General features: G+C 45.7%; 2 protein-coding genes across 3 annotated transcripts; both read right to left on the bottom strand.

The window, feature by feature from the left end:
- Positions 1–211: 211 nt before the first annotated feature.
- LOC308362616 (uncharacterized protein) lies at positions 212–8,272 on the bottom strand. Of its 2 annotated transcripts, none has more exons than XM_080835346.1 (9): positions 7,171–8,272; positions 2,967–3,048; positions 2,554–2,832; positions 2,142–2,198; positions 1,959–2,028; positions 1,717–1,866; positions 1,382–1,529; positions 978–1,129; positions 212–900 (listed from the first exon to the last, which is right to left on the bottom strand). In XM_080835346.1, the coding sequence occupies exons 1-9, from the start codon at positions 8,128–8,130 to the stop codon at positions 774–776; spliced, it is 2,025 nt and encodes a 674-aa protein (XP_080691472.1). In that variant the 5' UTR covers positions 8,131–8,272; the 3' UTR covers positions 212–773. The 2 variants fall into 2 exon arrangements, with proteins under 2 accessions (XP_080691472.1, XP_080691473.1); XM_080835347.1 differs by having other exon boundaries at positions 2,979–3,048.
- Positions 8,273–14,393: 6,121 nt separating this feature from the next.
- On the bottom strand, positions 14,394–25,155 carry LOC308383177 (ceramide synthase-like). Its single transcript, XM_080860794.1, has 5 exons — positions 24,832–25,155; positions 20,318–20,404; positions 18,501–18,720; positions 17,068–17,163; positions 14,394–15,747 (listed from the first exon to the last, which is right to left on the bottom strand). Exons 1-5 carry the CDS (start codon positions 24,951–24,953, stop codon positions 15,433–15,435), a joined length of 840 nt encoding a protein of 279 aa, XP_080716920.1. The 5' UTR covers positions 24,954–25,155; the 3' UTR covers positions 14,394–15,432.
- Between the last annotated feature and the right edge of the window lie 334 nt (positions 25,156–25,489).

Genomic DNA, 25,489 nt, shown 5'->3' with positions numbered 1-25,489 from the left:
CGCAAGTAAGATTAGTTAGATGACAGACAGTCCCTCCGTCAAATCTAGGCTATGTATTTTGCACTGGATCTGTGAAGCAGGATGAGAAACACAGCGACGATGGAAGTATAGGTATTCAGAGCCGCCATGCGATCCTTAAAACATTTGGAGGATGTCTGACTGAATGCTTTTGTCCATACGGTCTGAAATAAATGTAGGGCTAAACAAAATCTCAATTTTTACTACTCAGTGCTTTATTCTGAAAAAATGTTGCTTTGGCAAAACGCTACATTATCACGACAAGCACGAGACATTTTATTGAGGACAAACCTTTACAGCACTGACTATTATTGCAATTATTCTGTACTGCAGAGTCAAACACAGCCCACCTCCCTTTGTCCTCCATGGTCACATTCCAATTCTCTTTATCTACCTGTCCTCTTACTCATCACAATTATCCACATCATCTCACCATTGTTTTTCTCTATCTTCACCAGCTTTATGTTTAGCTTTACTCTCTCATCACATCAGCTCAAAGATATTGGTGATTTGATATCAGATCATTTTGAATAGACATCAGAATATGCAGAATATACAGTCATTATATCAAATACAACTGAAGCAATGTCATTGAAAACAAACACCAAATATATGCATAGCCATCTGTAAAACACTTGTTTTCTTTATCCTCTTCTTGACGTAATTGGACTTGCAAGGATCACTTCCAAAGACTTTGGTGAAGGAGAACACAGAGATTAATGTGGAAGGAGGGGCCACTGTTACGGAGAGGAAACTCATTCATATATCTTCAGACAGGCGTACAAGGACTGCACGTAGGTAAAAACACACATGGGATCAGGCTTAGAACCCATGGCCAGCATGTCCTCTACCTCAATAAGGCGCATACAGTCAGCCATTTTCCTGTGAGGAGAGATGGAAGAGGTCAGACAGACACTTTCACATACACTGGGTGACTCCCACTCTGTCACATCACTCACTCTGCCATGGTGAAAGCCACTTCCAAATTCCTCTTGGGGTTAGCTGGGTTCAGGGACTCGTATTCAAAATCAGTGGGGAAGAATGAGTGGACCAGCGCACAGAAAGCCATTCCATCACTCCAACTAGATGAGAAGTTCTGTATGTCTATATGCTGTTTATTGGGGAGAAGGCAGAGAAGACATACTATTACATTGAATGTCCTAGGGTAGCAAGTGCCATATTGTCAAATGCTTAAAAAAAATAAAACGCTTATCCGTAAAATTAACAGAGTGTGCAGTACATGTTCAAGTGCAGAAATGAGAATGTTTACACCTTTAATCTTGAGGAAGTTGAAATTGTAATTGCAGTGGAAACAACTTAAATGCAAGGAGAAAGAGGGCAAAAAAACTGATTTCTGTTTTACCTGGTATCCAATAGTTTTGGATCGACACCATTCCAGTAGAGTCGCCTTTATACTACTGGCACTGCCCCCAAAGCTATTTGAGCGGGCCAGTTTGGGTTTGGAGTTCTGCACAACTCCAAAGGGTTTCGTGGGAAAGGATTTCATCTGCCTTGTAGAAAACAAGGAAATGGTCCCTTATGTCAGGCAGTTATGTTTTAGTTGTTTAGAGCTGGCCTATGATTTAATGATACTTTTTGACATCAAATTGACTAAATCTAAAGTACAGTACATGGCGTTTCAGATGTCTCCTGGAAAATGTGAAATTAGTATTTTGGCCACTGGAGGGCAGTGTTTACTTGTTAAGAGTAGACTCCGACTTCTCGAAGAGGGCCTGCTTGGCTTGGACCCCCTGGGGCCGTAGTGTTGGCAGAGTTTGAGATCGAAGTAGTTCAGGCCTCTTGTCTGGAACAATGGCAAAAGGGGTTCCTCCTCCAAAATCAGTTCTCCTTTTCATACAGATGAGATGGTGAAAAAAATATTGAGTTGACTTTGAACCTAAATATTTGATCATATTCTAGTGCGTAGTTATTCAGCTGACCTCTTATCTGTTGACGGGCTGAGGTTGGACAAAGGAAGAGGAGTACTGGAGAGTATTGGTGAGGGTTTGTCTGTATGTGGTGTAACGAATAAGAAATTAAAGTGATGGAAGCATTAGAAAATGCATGCAATGCATCAGCTACACATTAACTAACACCACACTCTCATTCTAATCAGCCTGTACCTGGTAATTTGGGCAAAGTAATGCTCCTCTTCATTAGACCTGGGCTCCATGGTTTTGCTGTGGACATCAGAACAGGATAAGGTAGTGGGACTCAATACAGCAAATTAAAGTCATGACCTTCCCAAAATACAATTGTTTTGATAATACTAGTGATCTTTATAAACCAGGGTGCGAAAAGCACTATGTTTGCAATTACTCTGGGGTTCAAACCGCATGCGTCAGTATTTATACAGGAGTGTCTGTGTTGCTATTTACACGGTGGTGTTAAATAGCATACATTTACTTCGTAAGCCAGGGTGTGTAACTTCCTCTTTACACAGGGGTACAAATAGCACCTTCCCCATAAAAAATAGGCCAGTAAAATAGAAGTAATGAATGATGAGTGTACACTCATTGAAGACACTCCACTCACCGACTTTATTCGGAGACTCAGGTACCGGTTTAGGAGCAGTAAAGGCAGGGTCAGAAGAGGCCGAAGGGTTGAACGGCTTCCGGAACATTGAGTTGGGTGACTGAGGTGTGAAGAGGTTCGGGCGGGGTAGCAGCTTCGGGCTCCTGGGGACGCCCAGCTCTAGGGGTCTGCTAGGGGGTGAAACGGGGGCCTGGGGCTTGAACAGGCTCAATGGGGTCCCGTGCTGCCCGTTGACGTTTGAGCTTGGGAACTGAGGCTCTGTTAAGGCCTGTGAGTGAACTTTAGAAAATGAATGAGAGAAGTTGAGTAGATAGTACTTAGTATGCATGTTTAATCTGCCTCATGAATCCATGGGCTTCACTGTGTTTGTTTCTTTCATTTATTTATGCAGATGTGTATGTTTGGGTGCGTACTTTGGCTAATACCTAAGTCTTCCTCATGTCCATTCTGGGTAATTGGCTCCTGTGTTGTAGGTGCGTCATCATGGATATCTCCCTGTGGGGTAGAGGACAGATTCTTAGAGCTACCATGGAGTAGAAGGCCACAGAAACACACATGCTGACACAATGCAATGCGACGTATGTGTGCAATGGAAATAAACACTTGATGACCAAATGAAACTGTATCACTGTTTCATAACAGACTGTGACTGTTATGGCCCTATCCGGCTTTCCATGGCCTGCCCTCCTTGTGTGCCTGTGCTCTCTTTCCCCCTCTCTCTCTCTGCAGTAGGATTGGGTCCTGATTGGCAGAGGGATTAGAGGCCTTCACCTCCTCTCCACTCTGGCTGGGGCTATCACCTCCTCTCCACTCTGGCTATCACCTCCTCTCCACTCTGGCTGGGGCTATCACCTCTTCTCCACTCTGGCTATCACCTCCTCTCCACTCTGGCTATCACCTCCTCTCCACTCTGGCTGGGGCTATCACCTCTTCTTCACTCTGGCTATCACCTCCTCTCCACTCTGGCGATCACCTCCTCTCCACTCTGGCGGGGGCTATCACCTCCTCTCCACTCTGGCGGGGGCTATCACCTTCTCTCCACTCTGGCTGGGGCTATCACCTCCTCTCCACTCTGGCTGGGGCTATCACCTCCTTTCCACACTGGCTTGGGCTATCACCTCCTCTCCACTCTGGCTGGGGCTATCACCTCCTCTCCACTCTGGCTGGGGCTATCACCTCCTCTCCACTTTGGCTATCACCTCCTCTCCACTCTGGCTGGGGCTATCACCTCCTCTCCACTCTGGCTGGGGCTATCACCTCCTCTCCACTCTGGCTATCCCCTCCTCTCCACTCTGGCTGGGGCTATCACCTCCTCTCCACTCTGGCTGGGGCTATCACCTCCTCTCCACTCTGGCTATCCCCTCCTCTCCACTCTGGCTGGGGCTATCACCTCCTCTCCACTCTGGCTATCCCCTCCTCTCCACTCTGGCTGGGGCTATCACCTCCTCTCCACTCTGGCTGGGGCTATCACCTCCTCTCCACTCTGGCTGGGGCTATCACCTCCTCTCCACTCTGGCTGGGGCTATCACCTCCTCTCCACTCTGGCTGGGGCTATCCCCTCCTCTCCACTCTGGCTGGGGCTATCACCTCCTCTCCACTCTGAATGGGGCTATCACCTCCTCTCCATTCTAGCTGGGGCTATCACCTCCTCTACTCTACACTACACTTACTGTTATGAGAGTTAATATGTTCCAGCATCTGCCTCCACCCTAAATTCATATTACCACTATGTCTACTCATCAGCCTCTCATGTCTGTAAGAGGTTCCTTGCTTTATTAGTGGAAACCACCTCTGGGTTTTTGGAAATCTGCCGTGTCAGTTTTGCCAGGTTTCAGGTATCATGACTGGGATTCAAACTTTCCGTTCTGTTAATAATCTGTTTGTTGCCGTCAACTGGCACCACTGGCGTCAACTGCTACTTTTAGATGCATACGTGAAATATCCGGATGGAAGAGAGCCATGGGTAGAGTGAGGGCAAGGTTCTGAGACTAACACTTCAAACCGGACATGAGCTGCTCTACGTGACCCAGTGACCACAGAAGAACCTTTCTCTGCAGTGAAGATCGAAGCAGAACTTCAGGAACAGAACAACACAGGACTAGTGACGCCCACCAAGTGACACACTCTGAATTACTTCATTATTAACGGCACATGTTGAAGTAGAATATTGTCTTGAGCATTTATTTAAATGCGCAGTTTAGGAGCAAGGAAGAAATTAGTCTAATTGCGTTGTCAAAGGCCAAACTAAATGCCAATATCCAGCTGGGGATTCCAAGTCAGGCTTCTGTCTTAAGATGATGCATTCACACCCTCAGGTAAAAAAAATAAATACAGCTGTGGCTTGGTATACTTACACATTTCCATAAAAAATGGAAGGGACATAACGTTACCAGCACTTGTGTATTTCTGGACTTGATCTATTTTAAACTGGTCATCAACTCTGCATTAATATCTGACTAACACTATCCCCATATATAGCTGTTGGGATGAGTTAATGACTTTCCACTAGCATTTAGCTCTGCTTTCCCAGTGGGATAGCCAAAGGAGCTGCCAGTGAAACATTAGTACCCTTAAACAAGGTTACAAAAGTGCCAGTGCCTCTTCCACAGTCTCTTCCTTCCTCATGATTAGATTTAGTTGTTGCCTCAGGAAGAGACATTTACAGTCATAAACAAATGTATTGATTCCTTGACTGCCATGGCGATGAAAGATATCACTTCCCCCCCCCCCCCCCCCCCCCCATCCCTCCATCCCTCCATTAAACTGCATATGTCGGTGTTCAGTGATGGGATATTTTTGGTGATAGGCAGATGACATCAGCTTCTAGGAATGCTGGGGGGTTGAGTTGTTGTGGAGGTGTTTGGGGTCGGAGCAGAACAGCTGGTTAGCCTGCCTGTGGATGGACGAACCATGGAAAACCAGCCTCAGCAGTTCAGGCAGACACCTTAGCTTGCAACAGAGCACTCCCCCCGAGAGGCAGACAAGCTAGAGAGCCTCTTACTTTGGCTCAGTGTCGTTATCATGAAGATCTTGAATGCATCAGAGCTCAGTTAGTATTTAAAGGCATGGTTTGCTCATGCATGTCATAATAAGCCTCTAGTTAATCATTCACTTCCTGGTATAATGCATCCATCTGATGTCACTAGGCAATGGAGGCGTTACCACTATACAATTAATATATACACACCATAGTGGTAAAGGTACTGGAACTTAAGCAGGGCACATGATAATACTGTGTTTGTCATATGCAGACCATGCCCTGGACCATGCAGGAGAGTACTGGCTAAATCTTTAGGGAAATACGCAATCAATCAGACCCCACTAAAAATACATGTGGCCTTTTGTGGACTGAGAGGAATGGCCAGAGGGATCAGAGTGGGCCTCTGAACCTGCAGAGGAGGAGAGTGACAGGGATCTGCATGCTACATCTGCCTGGCTGGCACAAGGAAGCGTGTGGATCTTTCCACATTCCAATGGAGAAGCCCACTGTTGCTAAGATTACGGCCGACCCAACAGCTCTCAGTAATATCACACCACAACCAAGACAGATGCTCAAAAGCATATATATATATATATATATATATATATATATATATATATATATATATATATAAATATAAATATATATATATTTGGGTACTGTGAACGACTGGATTTGTGAGTAAGTGTGACAGTTTGACCTTAGGTGTCAAGTGCATTCTATGGAATTTAAGTTTGTAGGTGCATGTGAGTGTTTATGTGTTTCTGGGCAGTAGGAAATGTAGCATCTAAGTCTAAGTCTAAGTCCCAAGAGTGTCTTTTCTTCCCACAGTGTCACAGGAACAACAAGCAGCATGTCTCATAGGAAGAACGTGAGATTAATCATAGGAAGAATGTGACTCTTTCTATGAGACTGAATTATGAGGATTTATCGTACACATTTATCACAGAGAGCCAGCATAAGCAGACCTTAAGCACTGATGATGGACACTGACAGCATGCTTGCATGCATGCATGCATGCAGATGTGTAAGACCGTGTGTGTAAGTCTGTGTATAAGACCGTAGTGTGTGTGCCTATGGCTGCAGATGTGTAAGACCGTGTGTGTAAGTGTGTGTATACCGTTTGTGTAAGTGTGTGTGCCTATGGCTGCAGATTTTTAAGACCGTGTGTGTAAGTGTGTGTCCCTATGGCTGCAGCTGCGCGCTCCCTGACACACCCTCTCGTCTGATGTTGCTCCACACAACTCAACTCAACTGGATCAGATATCAATAACGTCTCAACATCGCCTTACTCTCACGAGAAAAAGACCCGTCGACATGTCCGCACAGAAGAACCTTTGATGCATCTGCCAGGAAGCCTAAATGGTTCTTGTGGGCCTTTTTGGCACAGCTGGTCATGAAAAGAACTGAACACCAAAACAGAGACCCTCACAACAAGGTTCGCAGCACAACCTTTACAGGTTTTAAAAAAAGAGTCTGGATGGTGGATGGCATGTGGGTGGCAATGCAAGCATGAGAAGGACCAAGACACTTGGTTGTGAAGCCCAGTCTCTAGTGCATGTGGGCTACATACATATGCATCATTTTATTAAGCACTGCAATGTCTTACTTTGCAGAAGCATCAAATAATTACTCACATTTGACACTGAGAAGACTGTGGCCTCTGCGCTGGAGCTGAAAGCCTGTTGTGTAACGTATGAGCAGGTCGACATAGACCCACTGTCGGAATCATGGGTAGAATCAGAGCCGTTGCCAGGTGTAGTTTTGAAAATGATGGGATCATGACCAAATCCAGGGCGGGAATCAGGAAGAAAACCAAAGATGGATTCAGAGGAGGGACCAGACGACAGAACAGGTTCGGGATCAGGACCAGGATGTTGGAAAGAACCAGTGGTTGACTCAAAGGCAGAATCAGAAGTCGGAGAATGAACGTGACCAAAAGATGCATCAGAGATAAACTCAGTTGTTGAAACATGGTGAGAACCAATAGATGACTCAGAGATAGAACCAGCAGTAGATTCATGGAAAGAACCAGCAGTAGAATCATGGACAGAACCAGCAGTTGAGTTAAAGAGAGTTGACTCAGGACCAGGGGGTGAATGTGCAGTGGGCTGAGGCTCCACAGTAGCACTGGCACTCTTCTGGTAGTGCACCCCTGACACGGAGCTCAAGACTGCCTCAGAGTGAGTGGCGAGGCTCCGGTGGCTCTCCTCAGTGCGTTGACTGGAGGAAGTGCGCGTGGCCGAGGTGTGCTGTGCGCCATTCATCCTGGGGACCTTCTGCTCGAGCCGCAGCACGGGCATGTCCTCCACCTGCTGTGTGAGCTCATCCAGCCGGGCTCTGAGCTCCTGGTTCTCCTGCTGGAGTCGGGCTCTGAGCTCCTGGTTCTCCTGCTGGAGCTGGGTGACAGCGTCCCTCAGGGGCCCGCTTTTCCCGGATGCCTCGTCCAGGCGCCGCTCCACCGTCCGCTTAAAGTTGCTGACGTCCACAGTGATCTCCCGCACCACGGCCATCATGGTCCTCTCGAGGCGCACCAGGGTGGTGTGGGTGTCCTCGCCTGAGGCCCCCAGCATTGCAGCCATATGACCCGTCTCCATGAGAGCGTTAGAGCGGAGGAGCAGTCTCTCTGGCAGCTCTGCCTGAATCCCTGGGTGCGTGTGGGTTTGTGGGAGCGTGCGAGTGTGAGATGAACACACTCCTGGTAACCCCCTCAGTCCCCCTGGTGATTGTGTGCGCCTGTGCTTGACACTCCCAGACATGGAGCTTTGGGGGCTGAGCAAAGCAGGGGAGGGGGTTGTGGGGGAGGGGGAAGAGGTCACCATGTTCTGGGGTCCTGGGGAGGGGTTATTTTTGGACAGGGTACTTGTCTTACAGACTGTGGTGGATTTGGGGCTGACTGACAGACAGTTCAGAATGGCATAAACAGACTAGTCATAGCTTTCCTCATGGTGTTTTTGGAAAGGAGAAAATAAGCCACTGGTTTCAAATTGAATGCACAAGTGATATTCAGAGATCATGAGTAACAAGTCTAAAAAAATCTAATTAGTTATGGTTAACAGGTTAAAGTTTGATCAAACTTGATAGATTCCATACCCTGGTACTGCAAACATACTGCCGCGGAAGTGACTACTTCAAAATGATCAGTTTTTCTGGATTTACTATTTATTATGACTGAAAACAATCCTACCAAATTTCAAATAAAAATATTGTCATTTAGAGCATTTATTTGGAGAAGAATGACAATTGACAGTTTTTTCAGATCTTGAATAATGCAAAGAAACCAAGTTCTTATTCATTTAAAACAATAATGTACCTAGGAAGAGTTCAGAAATCAATATTTGGTGGAATAACCTTGATTTACAATCACAGCTTTCATGTGTCTTGGCATGCTCTCCACCAGTCTTTCACATTGCCGTTCGGTGACTTTATACTACTCCTGGCGCAAAAAAATTCAGGCAGCTCAGCTTTGTTTGATGGCTTGTGACCATCCATCTTCCTCTTGATCACATTCCAGATGTTTTTAATGGGATTCAGGTCTGGGAATTGGGCTGGCCATGACAGGGTCCTGATCTGGTGGTTCTTCATCCACACCTTCACTGACCTGGCTGTGTGGCATGGAGCATTGTTCTGCTGGAAAAACCACTCCTCAGAGTTGGGGAACATTGTCGTACTGCAAATAAATGCTCTAGTCTAAATGACAATATTTGTATTTGTATAACACCAGAGAAACTGATAATTTTTAAATGGTCTCTTAATTTTTTCCGCGGCTGTATATCCGAAGTGGGTGTGTTGAAATGCTAAATTGAGGACATGTATCAATATTTTGTTGAAGCCTGCAGGTTAAACCTCCCTATCAATACGCTTAGCATTGTAACGCTATAGAAGCGCAGCGTTTGCACTGTAATGTCACAGCTCTTAATACTGCAACAATCAGGTCATTGATGTTGAGCCTGTGCAGTCCCTCTTGTTGCAATGACCCCTTATAGGACTGACTTGAACTTGACACCAAGACACAGTGAATCAAGGCATGGAGCGTGGCAACAAATACCTCAGCATGTTAGCTGAAGCTATGCATTCTCAGTGCTCTGTGATTGACAAACACAAGTTGGTTAAAGACCATTATCCTGTGATTACTTAGATGAGTTGGTATAGCAGAGATGTCATGCTGGAAAGGACACTTGGCTAGATGGAAAGTGGTCTAAATTATTGATCAAGCAGTTGTGGTGGTTTGCATGTGTCTGTAAGCATATTATACCTTTGAACGTAACACTTATCAACTTAACTTTTTATAGACCCCATTAGCAAAGCAGATAAATTGCAAGTAGATATTTAGTCTAATCTTCCGTTGTGATATGATAATTTGCTATAAGTAAATGGTACAAGGTCAAGTAAATAGATTAGCATGTAGTGATCTATAATATGTCCATTATGTCATTCATGCACTATCAATTTGTGTGTGTGTGTTATGATGTGTAAACATACCTGGACAGCCATCTTTGTCTTTCACGCAGGACAGGATGGTTGGTCTGTGTCCCAATCTGCCCTCTTGTGGTCATCCACGAGAGTATCTTTGAATAACTGCTTTTGTAGAAAATATCTTGAATGAATGAAGGCATGACTCATTTAAAAGGATTCACCCAATCAGATTTATTTTTCTCTTAACAGTGTCTGGATTCACAAGTTGCAACACAATTCCTCTCAATCAATGTTTAGGTTAGTTTCAGTCAATAGCCAGGTCTCTTTCAGAGAAACTAAAGATCACACTACAAAACAAAAGAGAAAACCCCTCCTTTAGGTATATATCATTTGATATATAAATATATGAAAAAAATCAGACGTTTATCAAAAATAAGGAGGCAGGGAGTGTTAAAGGTTGTGATTGAGCTGTGCAAAAGAAACCACAGCCAAGAAAAGTGACACCAAAAAGGGCCAAAGTCATAAAACTTTAACACAGACTGAAGGCTGTGTCCCAACTTCTGAAAGGTTTACCATCAATTATCCCTTCTACCTCTTTAGATCACAGCTATTGCCATTTTGCCACCTCATGTTGTTAGTTAAAGTGGCACGGCATGGCATGTTGAGACAGAAACTCTCCTGAAACTGAAGCTTGACTGGAAGAGCAGTTGTCTTTATTTTCTAGATCACACAACAAAAGCAATTAGACTTTTGGGAAAGTAACTAAGAATGGGGAAGAAAAAAATGCAGTCTGCAAAATTGGGACACAGCCTGTGCCTTCGTTTGAACAGCATCAATCAAATATCAAACACTGCAAACTAATTCTGAACGTAGATGTTTCAAAGCCGAAATGATTCACCGGATGTTTCGCGTGGAGAGATGTTGGTGACGGGCGATATCTGTTAGGGGGTTCTGATGCTACTGTAGTTGGTAAGAATGATGCATGACTGCTAGGATGAAGCTTTAGTTCAAGTCTTTTGTCTGATGTTTCAGGGTAATTCACTCTGCACGCCAATATAAGCATTGTAACGATGCATGTCTTCATGTAGAGATGTTCTGATACATATTGTGGTTGAGCACTTAACGGAACTCAAAGAACACGGAACACTCCTAAGTTTGACATACTCCTTATTAATGACCAAGGTATGATTTTGTGTGAATAATAGATTTTTAGCATATTTTAGACTATCCAATCTAGTTATGTGATCAATTTATGAAGATCAGTGAAAGTGCTCAGCACCAATGCTTGTAAACACAATTTAAGTTGTCAACAAGTATAGATCGGATCATGGTCTTCTTTTGCAGGTACACAGTAAACTGCCCAAGAAATCTCATCCCAAGCAAGTATAGAAACACAGCTACAACCTGTAAACACTGCCTGCTGATTCACTCTGGTTTGTGCCGCACTTGTGTGGGTAATATGAAGAGATTTAACACAAGGCACTGGATTCTAATTTTGGTTCACTGTCCAGAGTTTCGGCACCAACACAGGACACGTTTGTGTGCAACTTTGTATAAGTGGTTGTCTCCAGTATCTCTGTTTGAATATTTTAGCTTCGCTATTGCGTTCTTCTTTCATTCACCCTCAAAAAGCAGAATCACTTGCAGCCCCAAAGCGACTCCAAGGAATGATAGGATCCAGCCGGATCTAGATATGTGTAAAAGGTCTAGTAGTCAAATCGCACAGGGGCAACAGGTCCTCATTCACCGCTGCCATTCCATTTCTTTCTGATAAGACGTAAGACCTTGGACTCCTGTAGGGAGTTCTGGTTTGACGCACGTAGAAGCAGCGGTGATGAGACTGTGCAGAGAGGACACATAGGAGCGAAACAAACTAAAAAAATGGTACGAACGTAAAAGATATCCTTCGCTGTTGTCCTCGTTTGGAAATTCTGTTCACTTTTGTTTTACTTTTTTTTTTATTGATTAAAGTGCCTGACAATCTTTGGTCTACCAACCCTTAAGGCTGCGATATCACAAGCCATGTCAGAATGCTTTCATCCAAAACAAGAGGAAACAGCAGAAGAGGGAAAAAAAATTAAAATCTATAGTGTCATTCCAGGTATTTTAGGTTTGTTTTTTTTTCTTCATCTTAAAACTCACAGTTTCAACTTTTTTCAAAAAATAAATCTCTAGGAGAACAAACATATGTTAACATCATCTTCACCAAACCCTGAGCAAAGAGAGGATGCCTCTAGTGAGACTAAACATAAGACTTCATATATTACTGTTAAAAAATTAATAACTCTACAACAATAAAAATGATTATCTGGATATGTGTTTGCATGCTATGACATCTCACTCCTCGGAAGCAACACTGGCAGGGTACAAAGTTTCCAAATGACATGCTGAACTTTGACCCCTAGAAAGTAATGCCAACTACTGTGGGCTTGTGACCCACCAGCGATAAAGAATCGGAGGGTAAGCAGACCCAAGCCTACTGCATCAGCATGTGTGAGGAAGCCAATATGTCTGCCTGTCATTGTCTGCTGTTCCTTATTTCCCTTGGAAAGAAAACACCCTCCGACTGACTACATGTCCCGTCAAAAATCGACAGGCGTAAAACACCCCAAGCAAACCCAAATTATGTCGTTTCTACCTCCCCCCAACCCCCCAACGTAGCGATACGTGGTCCCTTGGCAATGCCATCTCTCCCACACAACCCCCCCCTTGCTGCCAACTGGGCACTGTCTGAAACCCACAGACAAAAGGTGGAGGAAACGGGTGGCATGAGAGCGCCTACGGGCGAGGGGAAATGTATCCAGAGGGTTCGCTGCTGTCGCGTCAGACAAAAGGGTACAGAGTAAACTCATTCAGAGGGGCCCATTCAGCCCAGCTCAACCGTACCAGAATGCAGCGCTCTGGACGGAAGCCAGCGGGACGAGGACGGGGACACAGACGAGGAGGAACATACAGCAGATTCAACACAGACTGACTACCCACTCAGGAGACAAAACCAACTAAACTAAAATGGAGGCCGATGGGCCGCTAATACACCCGACGGTAGACCACCAGGAGCAGATATTCAGCGTAGGGACTGAGGGTAGTGTCCACTCTGACAGCGTTCAGAGAAGAGGAGTAGAGGGGACAGAAGGACAATGGGACATGTGGATGCTGTGACGGCCTTGCGTCCAGGAGGTCTGTGCATAGTTCACAGGTCAGGAAATCATGGGGAATATTTACCCACACATGGAGAGGAAAGCTTAAAGCAATGTCTATGACCGCTTGCCTTCCCAGGCCTCAGACCCACACACACACACACACACAGACCAATGCACACACATGCACGTGAATTCAAGCACAGGTGCATGTGTATGCACACAATCAAACACTCAAACACACACACACATATATACAGCTGAAGACAGCTAATTAGGTCCAGTTTTTCTTAATATAATGATCATCTTAAAATATTGTCAGTGAACAGACTTATATGTGTTCCTAAGAGCAATTTAATACCTTAAAATTCAAGAGCTTGTGAGAGCATTCATGGAATCTACTCAAAGTTTCACAAAAGGTGTAGTAAAAACTATAATACGCATTTGCTAAAAACATATGAAATATATTGTTGTATTCTATGTGTTGAGAGCCCTGTGAATGATGCCTCTAAGATGTGTGCACTGAGTTTCCATGCTAATGTTAAAAGCTAACGCTAAACCTGACTTCAGTCTCGGTCCACCACCCAAGGTTCACCAAATTCTGATGCAAGCTATGAAAATGGTGAGCACCTCATTCCAACAACCGGGGACAAATTGTATGGTCACATCTAGCACATAACATGTTCTGCTTGTACCTTTAACGATTGACATTTTACACGAGTGGGGAAAGAGACTCATAAAGACAGACGACCTGGGACAAATCCGCTCTGGTTCAAACTGAACAGATCAGAGAACAGCGATTGGGCCACAGTGACATGCCAGCGCTGGTGTTTTCTCTCATCAAAGACAAAGCACTTTGGAGGAGCGCTTTCCGTCTGGACATCCTGTGACCAAACGAGACACGGATGTCCACTGAGGCTAAAAAGCTTCGACAGTGACAACGGGTACTGGCTGCCAATGCCGAGCCTTCACTTTTGTCAGATATAGTCTGTTCCTATAAATATAAATGTGCGCTTGTGTTTTTTTTGCAGAGCAGCATGCAGCTGTTCAGTCCTTCTGTTAGCATGCTGGGAACGTTAATCTACCCCTTTTGCCCTAAAAAAAGCCAATGTTATTGCTCTAACCGATGCTCATAGAAATGCCCGGGGCTTCTTCACGTGTCCTGAACGGCAGACTCCAGTGCTGACGACACTTGCACCTCCCCCTGTCACCACCCAGAAGCCTTTGGGACACCGACCTGGACACCTTCCCATGTAACCACACCCCTCCCCCACTCCCACTCCACCATTCCACCGTACCATGCCACCTGTGCGTGAAGTAAACATGAAGTTCGATACCACATCGCCCCCCTGTAGTCGGGAGGCTGCACAGCTATTTAAGAGTGCACCCCCCCCTAACGGAAGCTGACTTTACTGAATCAAACGCACCTAAATCAGGTACAGTCATCTTTCCCACCCCACTATGTTTCGGGGAAGGAATTTCTAAAGAAGTGTAAACAGTCACAGCAGGGCAGTGCATACATGCACACAACACACATACACACACACACTATTGGACTGTAAACAAGGAAGACAGTGTGCTGAAGGGTGGTAGCTGTGGACGGGCGGGGACAGGAAGAGGAAGAGGAAGAGCAGGAGGTGTGTTGTGGTGTGTAATTCCATGTTTGTGTACCACATCACATTTATGGGTTTATGTAGCGAATGAACCAATGATGGGATGACACTCTTGCCAACTGACTCAGTGCACCCACTCCTCTTCCCATCAAAAAACACTTCAGTTAAGAATAAGGGTAAACATCCCCGAACAGAGGCTTGGGCTAACAACGTAAAAGACAAAAACACAATAATACCCATATCCGAAGTCACTGGTCTAAAACTGAAACGGACTCTTCAATCAGTAGTTCACCGGTGTGGGAGAGGGGTTCTCTTTTACCAAGGGTGCACAGTTACTTCTGGACGTGGCTCCTGACAAAAGAGGAGGTGCCATCCAGTGCTGTTGCTCCGCCTGTTTCCATCGTGCGGGGAGTCGTCTGGCGTTCTCCACCACAAGCCCACCCCTAACCCTTAGTTCCATGGCAACAAGCAGGATAGGAGCCAATCGGAGGCCAAGCATATGAACTGATGCCCAAGACTGTTCCTGTGGAGCTCGGCTGAATAGCGAGTGACGGGTTTGAAGGGGGCTGAAGAGTCCTACCAGTCTTTGCAGTAGTAGTAGTAGTAGTGATCAAAGTAGTAGTAGTAGCAGCACTATCTGTACTGTAACAGTAGTAGTAAAATGGTGCCCTAGTAGTTGTCGGTGCTGTTGGTTGGTCAGTTGGTGGGTGGTGGTAGGAGTGCGAGTGTGGCTTTATTGGTCTCCCTTGGCGCTGCGGTCCACGGCGGCGTTGGTGGCGTCTGGAGGGCCGGGGTTTCGGGAGCGCCTGTAGAGGCGGAAGCCCTTTCGGCAGAGCAGGACGAACCAGTAGACCTGTGGCGCCATGATGCAGAGGTTGCCCAGGTTGGCGGTGAGGGGGAGGTGGAAGGGCACGCTGTAGAGGGGCAGCCCGTAGTGCTGGCCGTACACCCAGTACATGTAGGGGAAGAGAGCAATGCGACATAGGAAGAATGTGAACAACACCATGCCGCCGTTAGCCTTGTGCACCTGGCAGTCCTGGAGGCCCAGCTGAGAGAGATTAGGAGGGAGAGAGAGAGAAATGGGGAGAGGGAGAGGGAGACGACACATAAATAATAAACAAAGGGGAAGATCAATAACAAAGAAGAGTAACATGCACAGCACTTTGACACAAATATCCAGGTGTTAAAGCAGCATTTTTAGTTTGGTGCGTCACAGAAATAATGTTTTAAATAGGTTGTACACAGTATTGAACACTATGGAATTCAATATACAATATAAACTGCTGTGCAAACCATCTGGTCAGAGATTATTACCAAGGTAACCCTAGCTGGGTTCTGGTGGTCTTTCGTGTGTATTCAATGGGGTGTACATCAACTGTAACACACTGAGCTTGCTGGTAACCTCTGAAATGGACTGAGCAACTAGCTTGCCATCATGTAAATCTAGACACTAGACACAGTAAATAGAAGACACTGGATCCTGATACCCACACAGCCCCAAATGGCATGACTGAACTTGCTGTTTCCTCTACCTACCACCAGGGAGCAGTGTATGTGTGGTGGAGCAAGACAGTGCCTAGTCACTCAGAGAGAGAAAGAGAGAGAGAGAGCGAAATAGAGGGAAAGAAAGAGAGAGAGAGATAGGGAGAGAGCAAGAGAGAGATAGGGGGAGAGAGAGAGAGAAAGAAAGAGAGAGAGAAGAGAGAGATAGAGAGAGAGAGAGAGAGAAAAAGAAAGAAAGAAAGAAAGAAAGAAAGAAAGAAAGAAAGAAAGAAAGAAAGAAAGAGAGAGAGAGAGAGAGAGAGAGATTCCTCTGGATCAAGCTAAATTGAGTCAGGAGTCAGCAGAATTGAAACCAACAGATGCAGAGCGGGCCCCCAGACTGTTTTCTTAAGGGGCCAGCAGTTTTGCCACTGGCCGACTGACAGATCATTTAAAAAGCAACCGGAACTGTTGACTGGCAGAGTATTTCCTCTGGCTGCAGTAATGCCTTCTGCAAGAGTGCTGAGTAAAAAAACCTGTGAAGTGAATCTGTGTAAGATGCATGGACCTGCAAGAGTGTAGTAGTGAGTGATTGTGTGTGTGTGTGTGTGTGTGTGTGTGTGTGTGTGTGTGTGTGTGTGTGTATGTGGGTGGGTGCGTGGGTGTGCGGGTGTGTGTTTTGGGGGGGTAGGGGTTTGTGCCCATCCCTCATCCATATACAAAGCTGCATGTAGGTCACTGGGGTTGTTTATGTACCAACAAGAATGTGCGTGTGCGTGCGTGCGTGCGTGCGTGCGTGCGTGCGTGCGTGCGTGTGTGCGTGTGTGTGTGTGTGTGTGTGTGTGTGTACACAGTAAGTGTCAGCTGTTCCTAGAGCGTGTCTCACCTGGATGAGTATCTTTCCCAGAGACACAAACGGAGTACTGAGCTCTGTGAGGAAAAGGCAGCCGATGAAGTAATCTCCCTGGTCTTTCCTGAGGAACTGAGAACCGGGAAAGAGAGAGAGCACAGCGTCAGCACAGAGACAACAGTCACACCATAGCACAAGTAGGCCAAGCAGACAGGACTCTCTGAATACACTGTGATAAGCCCAAACAAAGATTACATGGAGAGACATGTTGTAATGAGAGCGAGATAACGACCCACAGTTGAGCGGTTACTCTAAGACGCACGACCCGGCTGACTGACACGGGGCCAAATTGACCTGATAATGCACAAGGCTGAGCTGAGTCTGCAGCACACAGGGAGATACACTCAGGGCCACAGCAGCACAGTTAGTCTGATGGGGACCGAGAGGCTTCACTTGTTCAATGAAACGGACAGGAGCAGCGAGACCTGCCATCTGCACGCCAGCTAATGACCTGCCATCCTCTGTGTACTTACACAGCCTGTTGTCCCAAACACACATCTGCCCCTTGGACAGAACACATGAACTCCATTCTGAGGGATACGAGAGGTCAACTGAACCTTCACTCCTGTCAATCGGGCTTATTTACTTTAGCTCTTAATAATAGTAATTAGTTCATATTGACCTGCATTTGTACTTATGAAACTTATATGGCGTTATTACTCAAGACTCAAGAGCTAATGAACTATCAAACTAGCCTCTGTACAAAGCTGGCCAATCAAGCACAGCGATGGATGAATTGTGGACAACCACAAACGGAAGGTCCTCTGCCGAATCCTGAATATCAGTATGAGCAGACTGAATCAGCATGAATTTGCAACATGTCGTTATTCTTGTTTGACTGGTAATTAAGCATGAACAACAATTCCCATCATGGTATTTTAGTAATTACCCTAACCCCCATTTTAGCGAGAGGTAACTTTTATCTGAGCCACTGATATGGGTGCTACCTAGTTGTGTGTTTGTGTGTGTGTGTGTGTGTGTGTGTGTGTGTGTGTGTGTGTGTTATCCGAGTGTGTGGGAGGGACACAAAGGCCATGTCAAGGCGGCGTGGTGTATCAGTGCAGCAGCTGCCCCTGAATAATAGAGGCGTGGGTAAGGTGATCTCATATCACCACCGCCAGTGACAGGCCCACAAAACACGGGGCCAGGTTTCCAAACCACCTGCCTCCCATGGACTGAAATATTAGCTGCAGCGTCTGTGTGTGTTTGTGTGTGCATGAGATTGATAACACACCCCTCACTGGCTTACGTAGGCCTGCACGTGTCAGTGTGTCTAATGAGTGGTGTTGATGGATCAGCATAATGGCCATAACCAGCCAGACACGAGAGCATGCAGAAGAGGAACAGGGAAAGTGCTCTCCCTGTGGCCATCTTGCTCCATGTTCCCCATCCCTCCCTCCCTCCCTCACCAGTGTGACAGGAAGCAGGACTGTCAGCAGGGCGATGTGGTGAAGAACCAGCAGGAACTCCCGGCGCACGAACGAGTTGACCGTCCCCCATGAGTGCTTCTTGTACTCCTCGTGGCCCTTGACCCGGAAGCGGTAGTAGTGGCTGAGGTACATGGCGAAGATGTCATACGCCATGTAGGGCACACCATACCAGATGACAAAATAAGTGGCAAGCCAATGCCTGAGAGAAAGAAGAGAAGAAGAACGAAAAGGAAACAAAGAAAACAGGGAAAGAAAACTGCTGAGAATGACATGGAGACTTTATCTGGTCATAAAGGCTTACAATATGCTTATAACATATAACAACCATCACTTCTTCTGTAGGTATACTGGGTCCTCTCCAGTCAAGCTCACTAAATTCCCTGATCACTTTGACTTAATTCGGTCCTGTGCCGAATCCTGAGTATCAGTATGAGCATTACTGAATCAGTATGAATTTGCGAGAAGACAACATGCCGTGGTTCTTGTTTGAATGGTAGTTAAGCATGAACAACAATACCCATCATGGTATTTTAGTAATTACCCTAACACCCATCTCAGCGAGAGGTAACTTTTATCTGAGCTACTGATATGGGTGTTAACTAGTTGTGTGTTGTGTGTGTGTGTGTGTGTGTGAGTTGTGTGGACATTGCTGTAAAGCCATGCTCACTGAGTGGTGGAAGCCTGTGGTGTGAGGGCTTAGTGACCCTCAGGTCGTCCAGTGCTGGTTCCATATACAGGATAATTTAGTTTCCATTGTATGTCTGGAGATCTGCGACTATGTGTACGCGCGTGCCCACACACCAAAAGAAAGCCATCACATTCAATTCATTCTGGACATTTACACTGCACACATACAGTATGGTAACCAATTCTTGACCTGGAATAATTACATACTTCATTTTCACAACCTTGAAATATTCAATGGCCATACCAACAACCCTATTTAGAAGAACACATAGACCTCAAAACTACCAGACTGCAAAAGATGGCCATTTCCTGTCCCCTGTCCCGGAGCCTGGACCCGTTGGCCCTACACTGTGGCTCTTTGCCCCCAATGCTCAGGATCATGTCTGCTCACGCGCTCAGGCCCAGCACTAAGCCTCAGGGGGGGGGATTACCGAGGCTGCTGGCAGTTTTGCCGGGGCCCTCCTGGCAAGCCCGTTAGGGGGGGTGGATTACTCCATTACACTGTCCTGCTGCAATCTGTCCCTGACGGCCAGGTAGCAGGTCACACCATCACAGGTTCTAATGCAGTGAGAGAGGGGGGAGGGATGGGGGTGGTGTGGGGATGTACTGCTGGGGAGGAACAGCTGGCACGCTAGGGCTGGATCACATCGCACCACAGCGCCCTTCAGGGAGAGGACGGGGCGGGGCAGGGTGTGAACAGATGTGGAGCTGGAGTGAAGGTGGATCTAAAAAGGCCATCCATCTGGAGAGGCTAACAGACATAATTACCTCTCTAGTGGCTGCCCGAGCAGGAGATCAGGAATTAGCATGAAGCAGATCTACACTAAGACGAGTCACAAATGCCCTCCATGGAAACATGCCATGCTGTAGGCTGGAATGATGAGGAACAACTACTTTCAACTTCAAAGTTCTCATTCTGACTTAATCAACTACAAAAATCAAACAGTTAGTGGGTTAAGCAACAAACAGGACATTGTGAGCATCTAAAGAGATCCAGGAATGGGAGGCATTTCGGTTTTTCTTTTCCCTCTGTAGGATTAACCCCAACCCTAACTGTAAGTCATGCTGGTTTGGGAACTCAGTGTTTAGGTGTGCGTCATGGTACTTACCGGTCATTGATCACATCGCCTCTGCATGTGGCCACCACGATCGCCCCAGCGGTGGTGGCCATGATGGCATGGACAGAGGACACCAGCCTGAGAAGGAAGAGAACACAGAGATTCCAGAATGACACAGAGTCGTGGAAATATATCTGTACGCAGTACCCGCTGTGGGTACCTGCTGGCCAAATGTCAAAATTACCAGATGATTTAACCCTTGAACAGACGGAAGCAATGCGGCCTCCTTCATGTAAAAGCCGTGCGCACGGTCAAGAGCTTATACAATAAACAGACAAAACACAAAGAGAAACCCTGGAAGGTGTTAAGTGATTCTGAAATATGATGATATAATATCCAGCCGACATTATGATTAGGGCTTTCAGAGGATCCTAGCCAGCATGGGCATTACGGTAGGCGATTTAGCAAATGCTTAGACTTAATTACATTGCATCACCCCCCCGTGCCTCAGCGAGAGTTTACCCTTTGTCCTTTTAAGGACTGTAAGAATGACCCCGTGTAATAACCAACAAAGAACATCAGAGGGATTTTCTACAGCAATGATTTACAGATTGCAGTTATGCAGTACCTAACAATCTTATTACACTGGTGTTTTAAATTAACACCCATCTATCCATCCATGCCTCTTTCAGCAGGACAATTTTACTGTACAATCCTTTAGCAGAAAGTTCCTTGAGGAGGCTGAAGTCTACTTGAGAGGTTGACAAGTGTTTTGAGGCCAGTGAAATTAAGCAAACTCCCGGAGACTGTCAAGTGGCCTACGCTGCACCCGTGCTGGCTGGTGCTTCCGCGGCATGACAACGGTGGTCACGTGAGCCTGGCCTGTCAGCTCACGCTTGAGTTAGCCCCCTGGTTAAGCGGCCCCGGCCCACTGGAACGCGGTCACAAGACCCAGATTTACACAACCCCCTCTTTGTGTCCGCACTCTTCCTTTGAGTTGGCCGAGGAACATAAGGGGGAATCTGCCCCCCCCCCCCATACCCCATACTCACGCATGCATACACGCAGTACATACACTAGGGATATATCGATACACAGTTCTGTGTTGAACAGTCCGGTAGGCCCACTGCAGCTCTAACGCACACGTGTACCGTGGTGATTTCCACTTAATTTCCAAAACTTGCACTGCAGACTGCACACATCTTGTACATTCAGATCCTAAGGAACATCACTGGATCGGCCCTATGCATGCAGATAGGAGGTGGAGAAGAGAGGGGAAACTAAAAACTGGAGTTCTCTGAACTCCAATTTGACAATGGCGAACGCAAGGTAGACAGAAAGTAGGAAATTTGAAGAGGCACCGCTGTCTTTCATATCCGCTGTGTGGGAACATTTTTGATTCAACGTTCTATGCAAGGACGAGGGTAAGAAGACCGTAAACAAACAAAGTTGCCACTGTTGGCTACTCAAGTGGGTACAATTCTATCATGGTGTCATGGAGACAGTCTCATTCACGTAGCCATCAAATGCCATATCCCAGGTGGAGCAAGGAGAGTCCACTTGTTAGTGAAAACACAAAAATCTCTCGCTATTGCCATTTAACATCGATTTATGACAAATAAAAAACTAAGACACTATAAGGGCAGTGGGAGAGCGCAGACCTCAGCCAAAGGCCTTATCTCACGTTAGCAAAAAAACTACATCACTATTGATCCGCCCCTTGAGTCAGATCTGCCCTAAAATGTGCATAATCTTTCTTACAGATTAACAATCTCATAAATGTACAAACAAATGGCACCTTGGTGGTAATAATGAAAGCAGAGGGAGGATTCATAGCCAAATATTTACAGCCCTATTCGGCAGTTATTGACTCTGGATCGTCACTTGATGGAAAAAAATTAACCACGTTACAATGTCCCCCTCCCGCACACATTTCAGCAGCAAAGTTCTATGAATCACAGAGAGAAATTGAAAACAAATTCACACAGACACCCCATATAGTTTGTTCCACTTATTGTTGGACCTCAGGAGCAAGTGAAAGATACCTCACTGTAGCAGAGACAGATACAAGACCTAGTAAGTCATGCTGCCATTTATCTTAATAGAAACTTTTATTTGTCTATAGGCAAAAATAAATAGTTCATTGTTTAAAGGGTGGTTTTATTTTTTTACTTAAAGATACAAAACCGCACCATTACCATGGCCCAAAAACCACGATACATACCGCCCCGTGGGCCCACTGTACCGTTGTATCCCTAGCATACACAAACATAGTTTAAGCACAGACACACTTCCCTCCTCTTGGCCCAGCAGTGGAGGGTAACCTCGATCCGCCATGTTAGATGGACTTGGCCTGTTGTTTTTTATCCCATTACTCAGTGGGGCTGAAATGTGTTGGGGAAACTAGCTGGCTCATCCGGAGCTCAGCCTTCGTCTTCGGGGTTAATGGAGTGTGCAGCTCAGCGCCGAGCTACACTCCACTGCGTGCTCCGGCCAGTGCCCGGAGCGAGAGCCAGAGTGACGACACAGGCGGGATTCAGAGGGGAGTTGAGGGCGAAATATCAACAAAACACTTGAGAGCAGACAAAAAGCTCAGAATACCTCGTCCACTTGCCCACACTAACACTTGCATCTAGGTGCATGCAGCATGCACGCACGCACGCACACACACACCATCCTGCAGGGACTGAAAAATAGCTTTCACTTAACTATGGTAATGATGACCATGCAGTGATCTCTTATTAACACTACTCTAACACATTTCCTAGCTGAATTCGAAGAACGTGACCGTCTAGTTTTCTCTCCAGGCGCTTTTCATTCATTCCCAGCCAATGCAGATGCATTCATATACTCTTATACAACATGGCTGTGAAGTCCTTGGACTGCTCGCCATGAAAGATAAGTAAACAGTTAACGATCAGCACTGATTGACTGTACCTTAATAGTGATCTTTTTCAGTGATCCACATGTTCAGTGGTCAGGGTACAGGTGATAACAGAGGGAGCTCAGCATAAACAAAGTCCAGCCTAGCCAATAATTTAGAGGTACGTGGCATAACCACGAATTCAATAAAGTAAGCCTACGACATACTGATATGTGCCACATTATCAGGAACAGTCTATGGTCTCATCTCAAGGCACTCGAGAAAACAGAATGGTGAGGCCCTAATGACTGCCCTGCAATGTCATGTCCCTTATAACTTAAGCTTGAAACAACGTAATTGAGGATTTATTTGTAGCCTTGAGCCTATCAGCTTATGGGGGAAATATACCCTAGACCGGCGACTGACTTGCAGCAGATACCGTCTATAGTCACTAGTCAGAATACCGATTTGAACTGCTCTACTCATGGTGTATGGTCACTGGCCGGGAAATCGGCGAACGATTCAATAACTCCATGATCCTTCAGCTGAGGCGATTCTGGGCTGACCTTATATTAGTTTGACACAGGCTGTTTGTTGGCTTTCGATAGATGAAAGCACCACAGGACAGAAAAACACCCAAGCAGTTTAGCTCTGAGTCACGTGAAGGATAGCGACCAATGAGAATGACATGCGGCGGGTTTGTTAAAATACAGTGAACTCATAACATCATATGTATTGTAAATGCACAATTATTTTAGTGCGATAATGTGACTTGTCTTATCTATACCCTTTGTTCAGAACGTGCTGTCCAAAATAACTTACAAGTCAGATATTTTTGCTTAATATCGTGACGCTGATACGCTGACCTAGTGACATTGATGTAGCATGGCCAACGTTTTGTCAAGTGAAGCTAATAGGTTCTATCGTTAAATCGTTAGTCTTCGACTTTACTGTATTTTGTAAATGGCTTGCTGCACCCGAATTCAAAATCAAGTTAGCTTTGCAGGATATCTCGCAACCTAGTGACATATCGTTAACGTGAAATGTGACACTACAATTATACAAACTACACTACAATTATATAACCCTTGCCTTGATAAGAGAGTGATTAACTTCCCTTGCAAGTCACTAGTTATAATTTGAGCTGCTTTACTGAGCAACATTAAACGTCTATGTTTGAAGAGATAATATCTGTTACGCTAACCACCAGATAGGCAACGTTAGAAATGAGCATCAATGAGGGCACCCAACAGAACTTTCTCTTTCTGAGGATATCTCTATTCTAAACAACAAGTTCGAGTAATCTTTTATGGAATCTTATCCTACGCATAAACAAGCCAAGTCAATTAAAGTTATGTTAGAAAAACACAGCAACGGGTCAGCTAAACTGTTAGCTACTTAATGTAACAGCGTTATCGTTTCACGCACGAGCGCTGAGCTAGCATACCCTTGTGACACAAACGTTGAATGTTCGTTAGTTAGATGCAACGTCAAGTTATTTAGGTTACGTTAGCTAACGTTTTTTTTTCGCAAATTCGTTTAAGCTAGGTTAACAAAAAATCCACTTCTCAGCCTAACTTGGCTAAACCATGAGGCCGTTCCCTTCCTCTCCAGCAAATAACGGGTACTGATCCGTTAGGAAGGATTATTGCCAATGTGATCTGAAAACCATATCCGTTCATATAGGGTAACAAATACTCACCTCTCGCTGACAAGAACAACGTCAGCATCTGTCCAATGTTTGTAAATGGACGGTAGCACTTTTCGAAAAAGGAAGAACAGACCTGGAAAAACCACGACGCCGCAGCCAAGCACTTGCAACATCCTTGCGCAGCACTTGTCCGGCTAGCTACGAAGATATATCTATAATTATAATCTGGGTCGACCTTCGGCGGCGTAATTTAAACACCTCGTTTCACTACCGGTGACTGGAAATTGCTGTATACACTTGACTGCATTAGCTAACGTAGTTCTCACGCCACCAGGTCCAGTCACCGGTGACCGCTGCGCGTTTCCCTTGCCTCAGCAGCAGTACTCGGTCGGTACACAAAAACTAGCGGTGAAGGCAGCCCGCGATTGATTGGTCTTTACTCCTGGCGCAAAGCCGGTGGCCAACAAACAAGCTAGCCAACTAGCTAGCTACATCGCATAGGATTGCAAAATAAGAAATCCAGCAGTAGAAATGTCATTACACAATGTGTTTTCCTTGCGGTTCCCTATACAGATAGCTAAATAGACGTGATACGTCTATTCAAATTAATATTTTCTCGTAAGGACAAGTTTATGGATAACACTAGCATTCATCCATAGCTCGGCAAGCATTCCTAATTCCTGTGCAATGCTACAGCCTCAACTTTGGG

The sequence above is a fragment of the Sprattus sprattus genome (genome assembly GCF_963457725.1).
Source record: "Sprattus sprattus genome assembly, chromosome: 1".
NCBI classification, from domain to species: domain Eukaryota; kingdom Metazoa; phylum Chordata; class Actinopteri; order Clupeiformes; family Clupeidae; genus Sprattus; species Sprattus sprattus.
The sequence above is the reverse complement of the archived record's forward strand: the minus strand, read 5'-3'. Positions and strand labels throughout refer to the sequence as shown.

Bases quoted from the DNA above. Each gene is read 5' to 3' on its own strand.
- LOC308383177 (XM_080860794.1), bottom strand. From the start codon at position 24,953: ATGTTGCAAGTGCTTGGCTGCGGCGTCGTGGTTTTTCCAGGTCTGTTC. The intron at 20,405-24,831 runs GTGAGTATTTGT...CTTCCTTCTCAG, and splicing joins GTTGTTCTTGTCAGCGAGAG to GCTGGTGTCCTCTGTCCATG. The intron at 18,721-20,317 runs GTAAGTACCATG...TCTTTCTCTCAG, and splicing joins GGCGATGTGATCAATGACCG to GCATTGGCTTGCCACTTATT.
- LOC308362616 (XM_080835346.1), bottom strand. From the start codon at position 8,130: ATGGAGACGGGTCATATGGCTGCAATGCTGGGGGCCTCAGGCGAGGAC. The intron at 2,029-2,141 runs GTACAGGCTGAT...CACCACATACAG, and splicing joins TACTTTGCCCAAATTACCAG to ACAAACCCTCACCAATACTC. The intron at 1,867-1,958 runs GTCAGCTGAATA...CTGTATGAAAAG, and splicing joins AGCCCGTCAACAGATAAGAG to GAGAACTGATTTTGGAGGAG.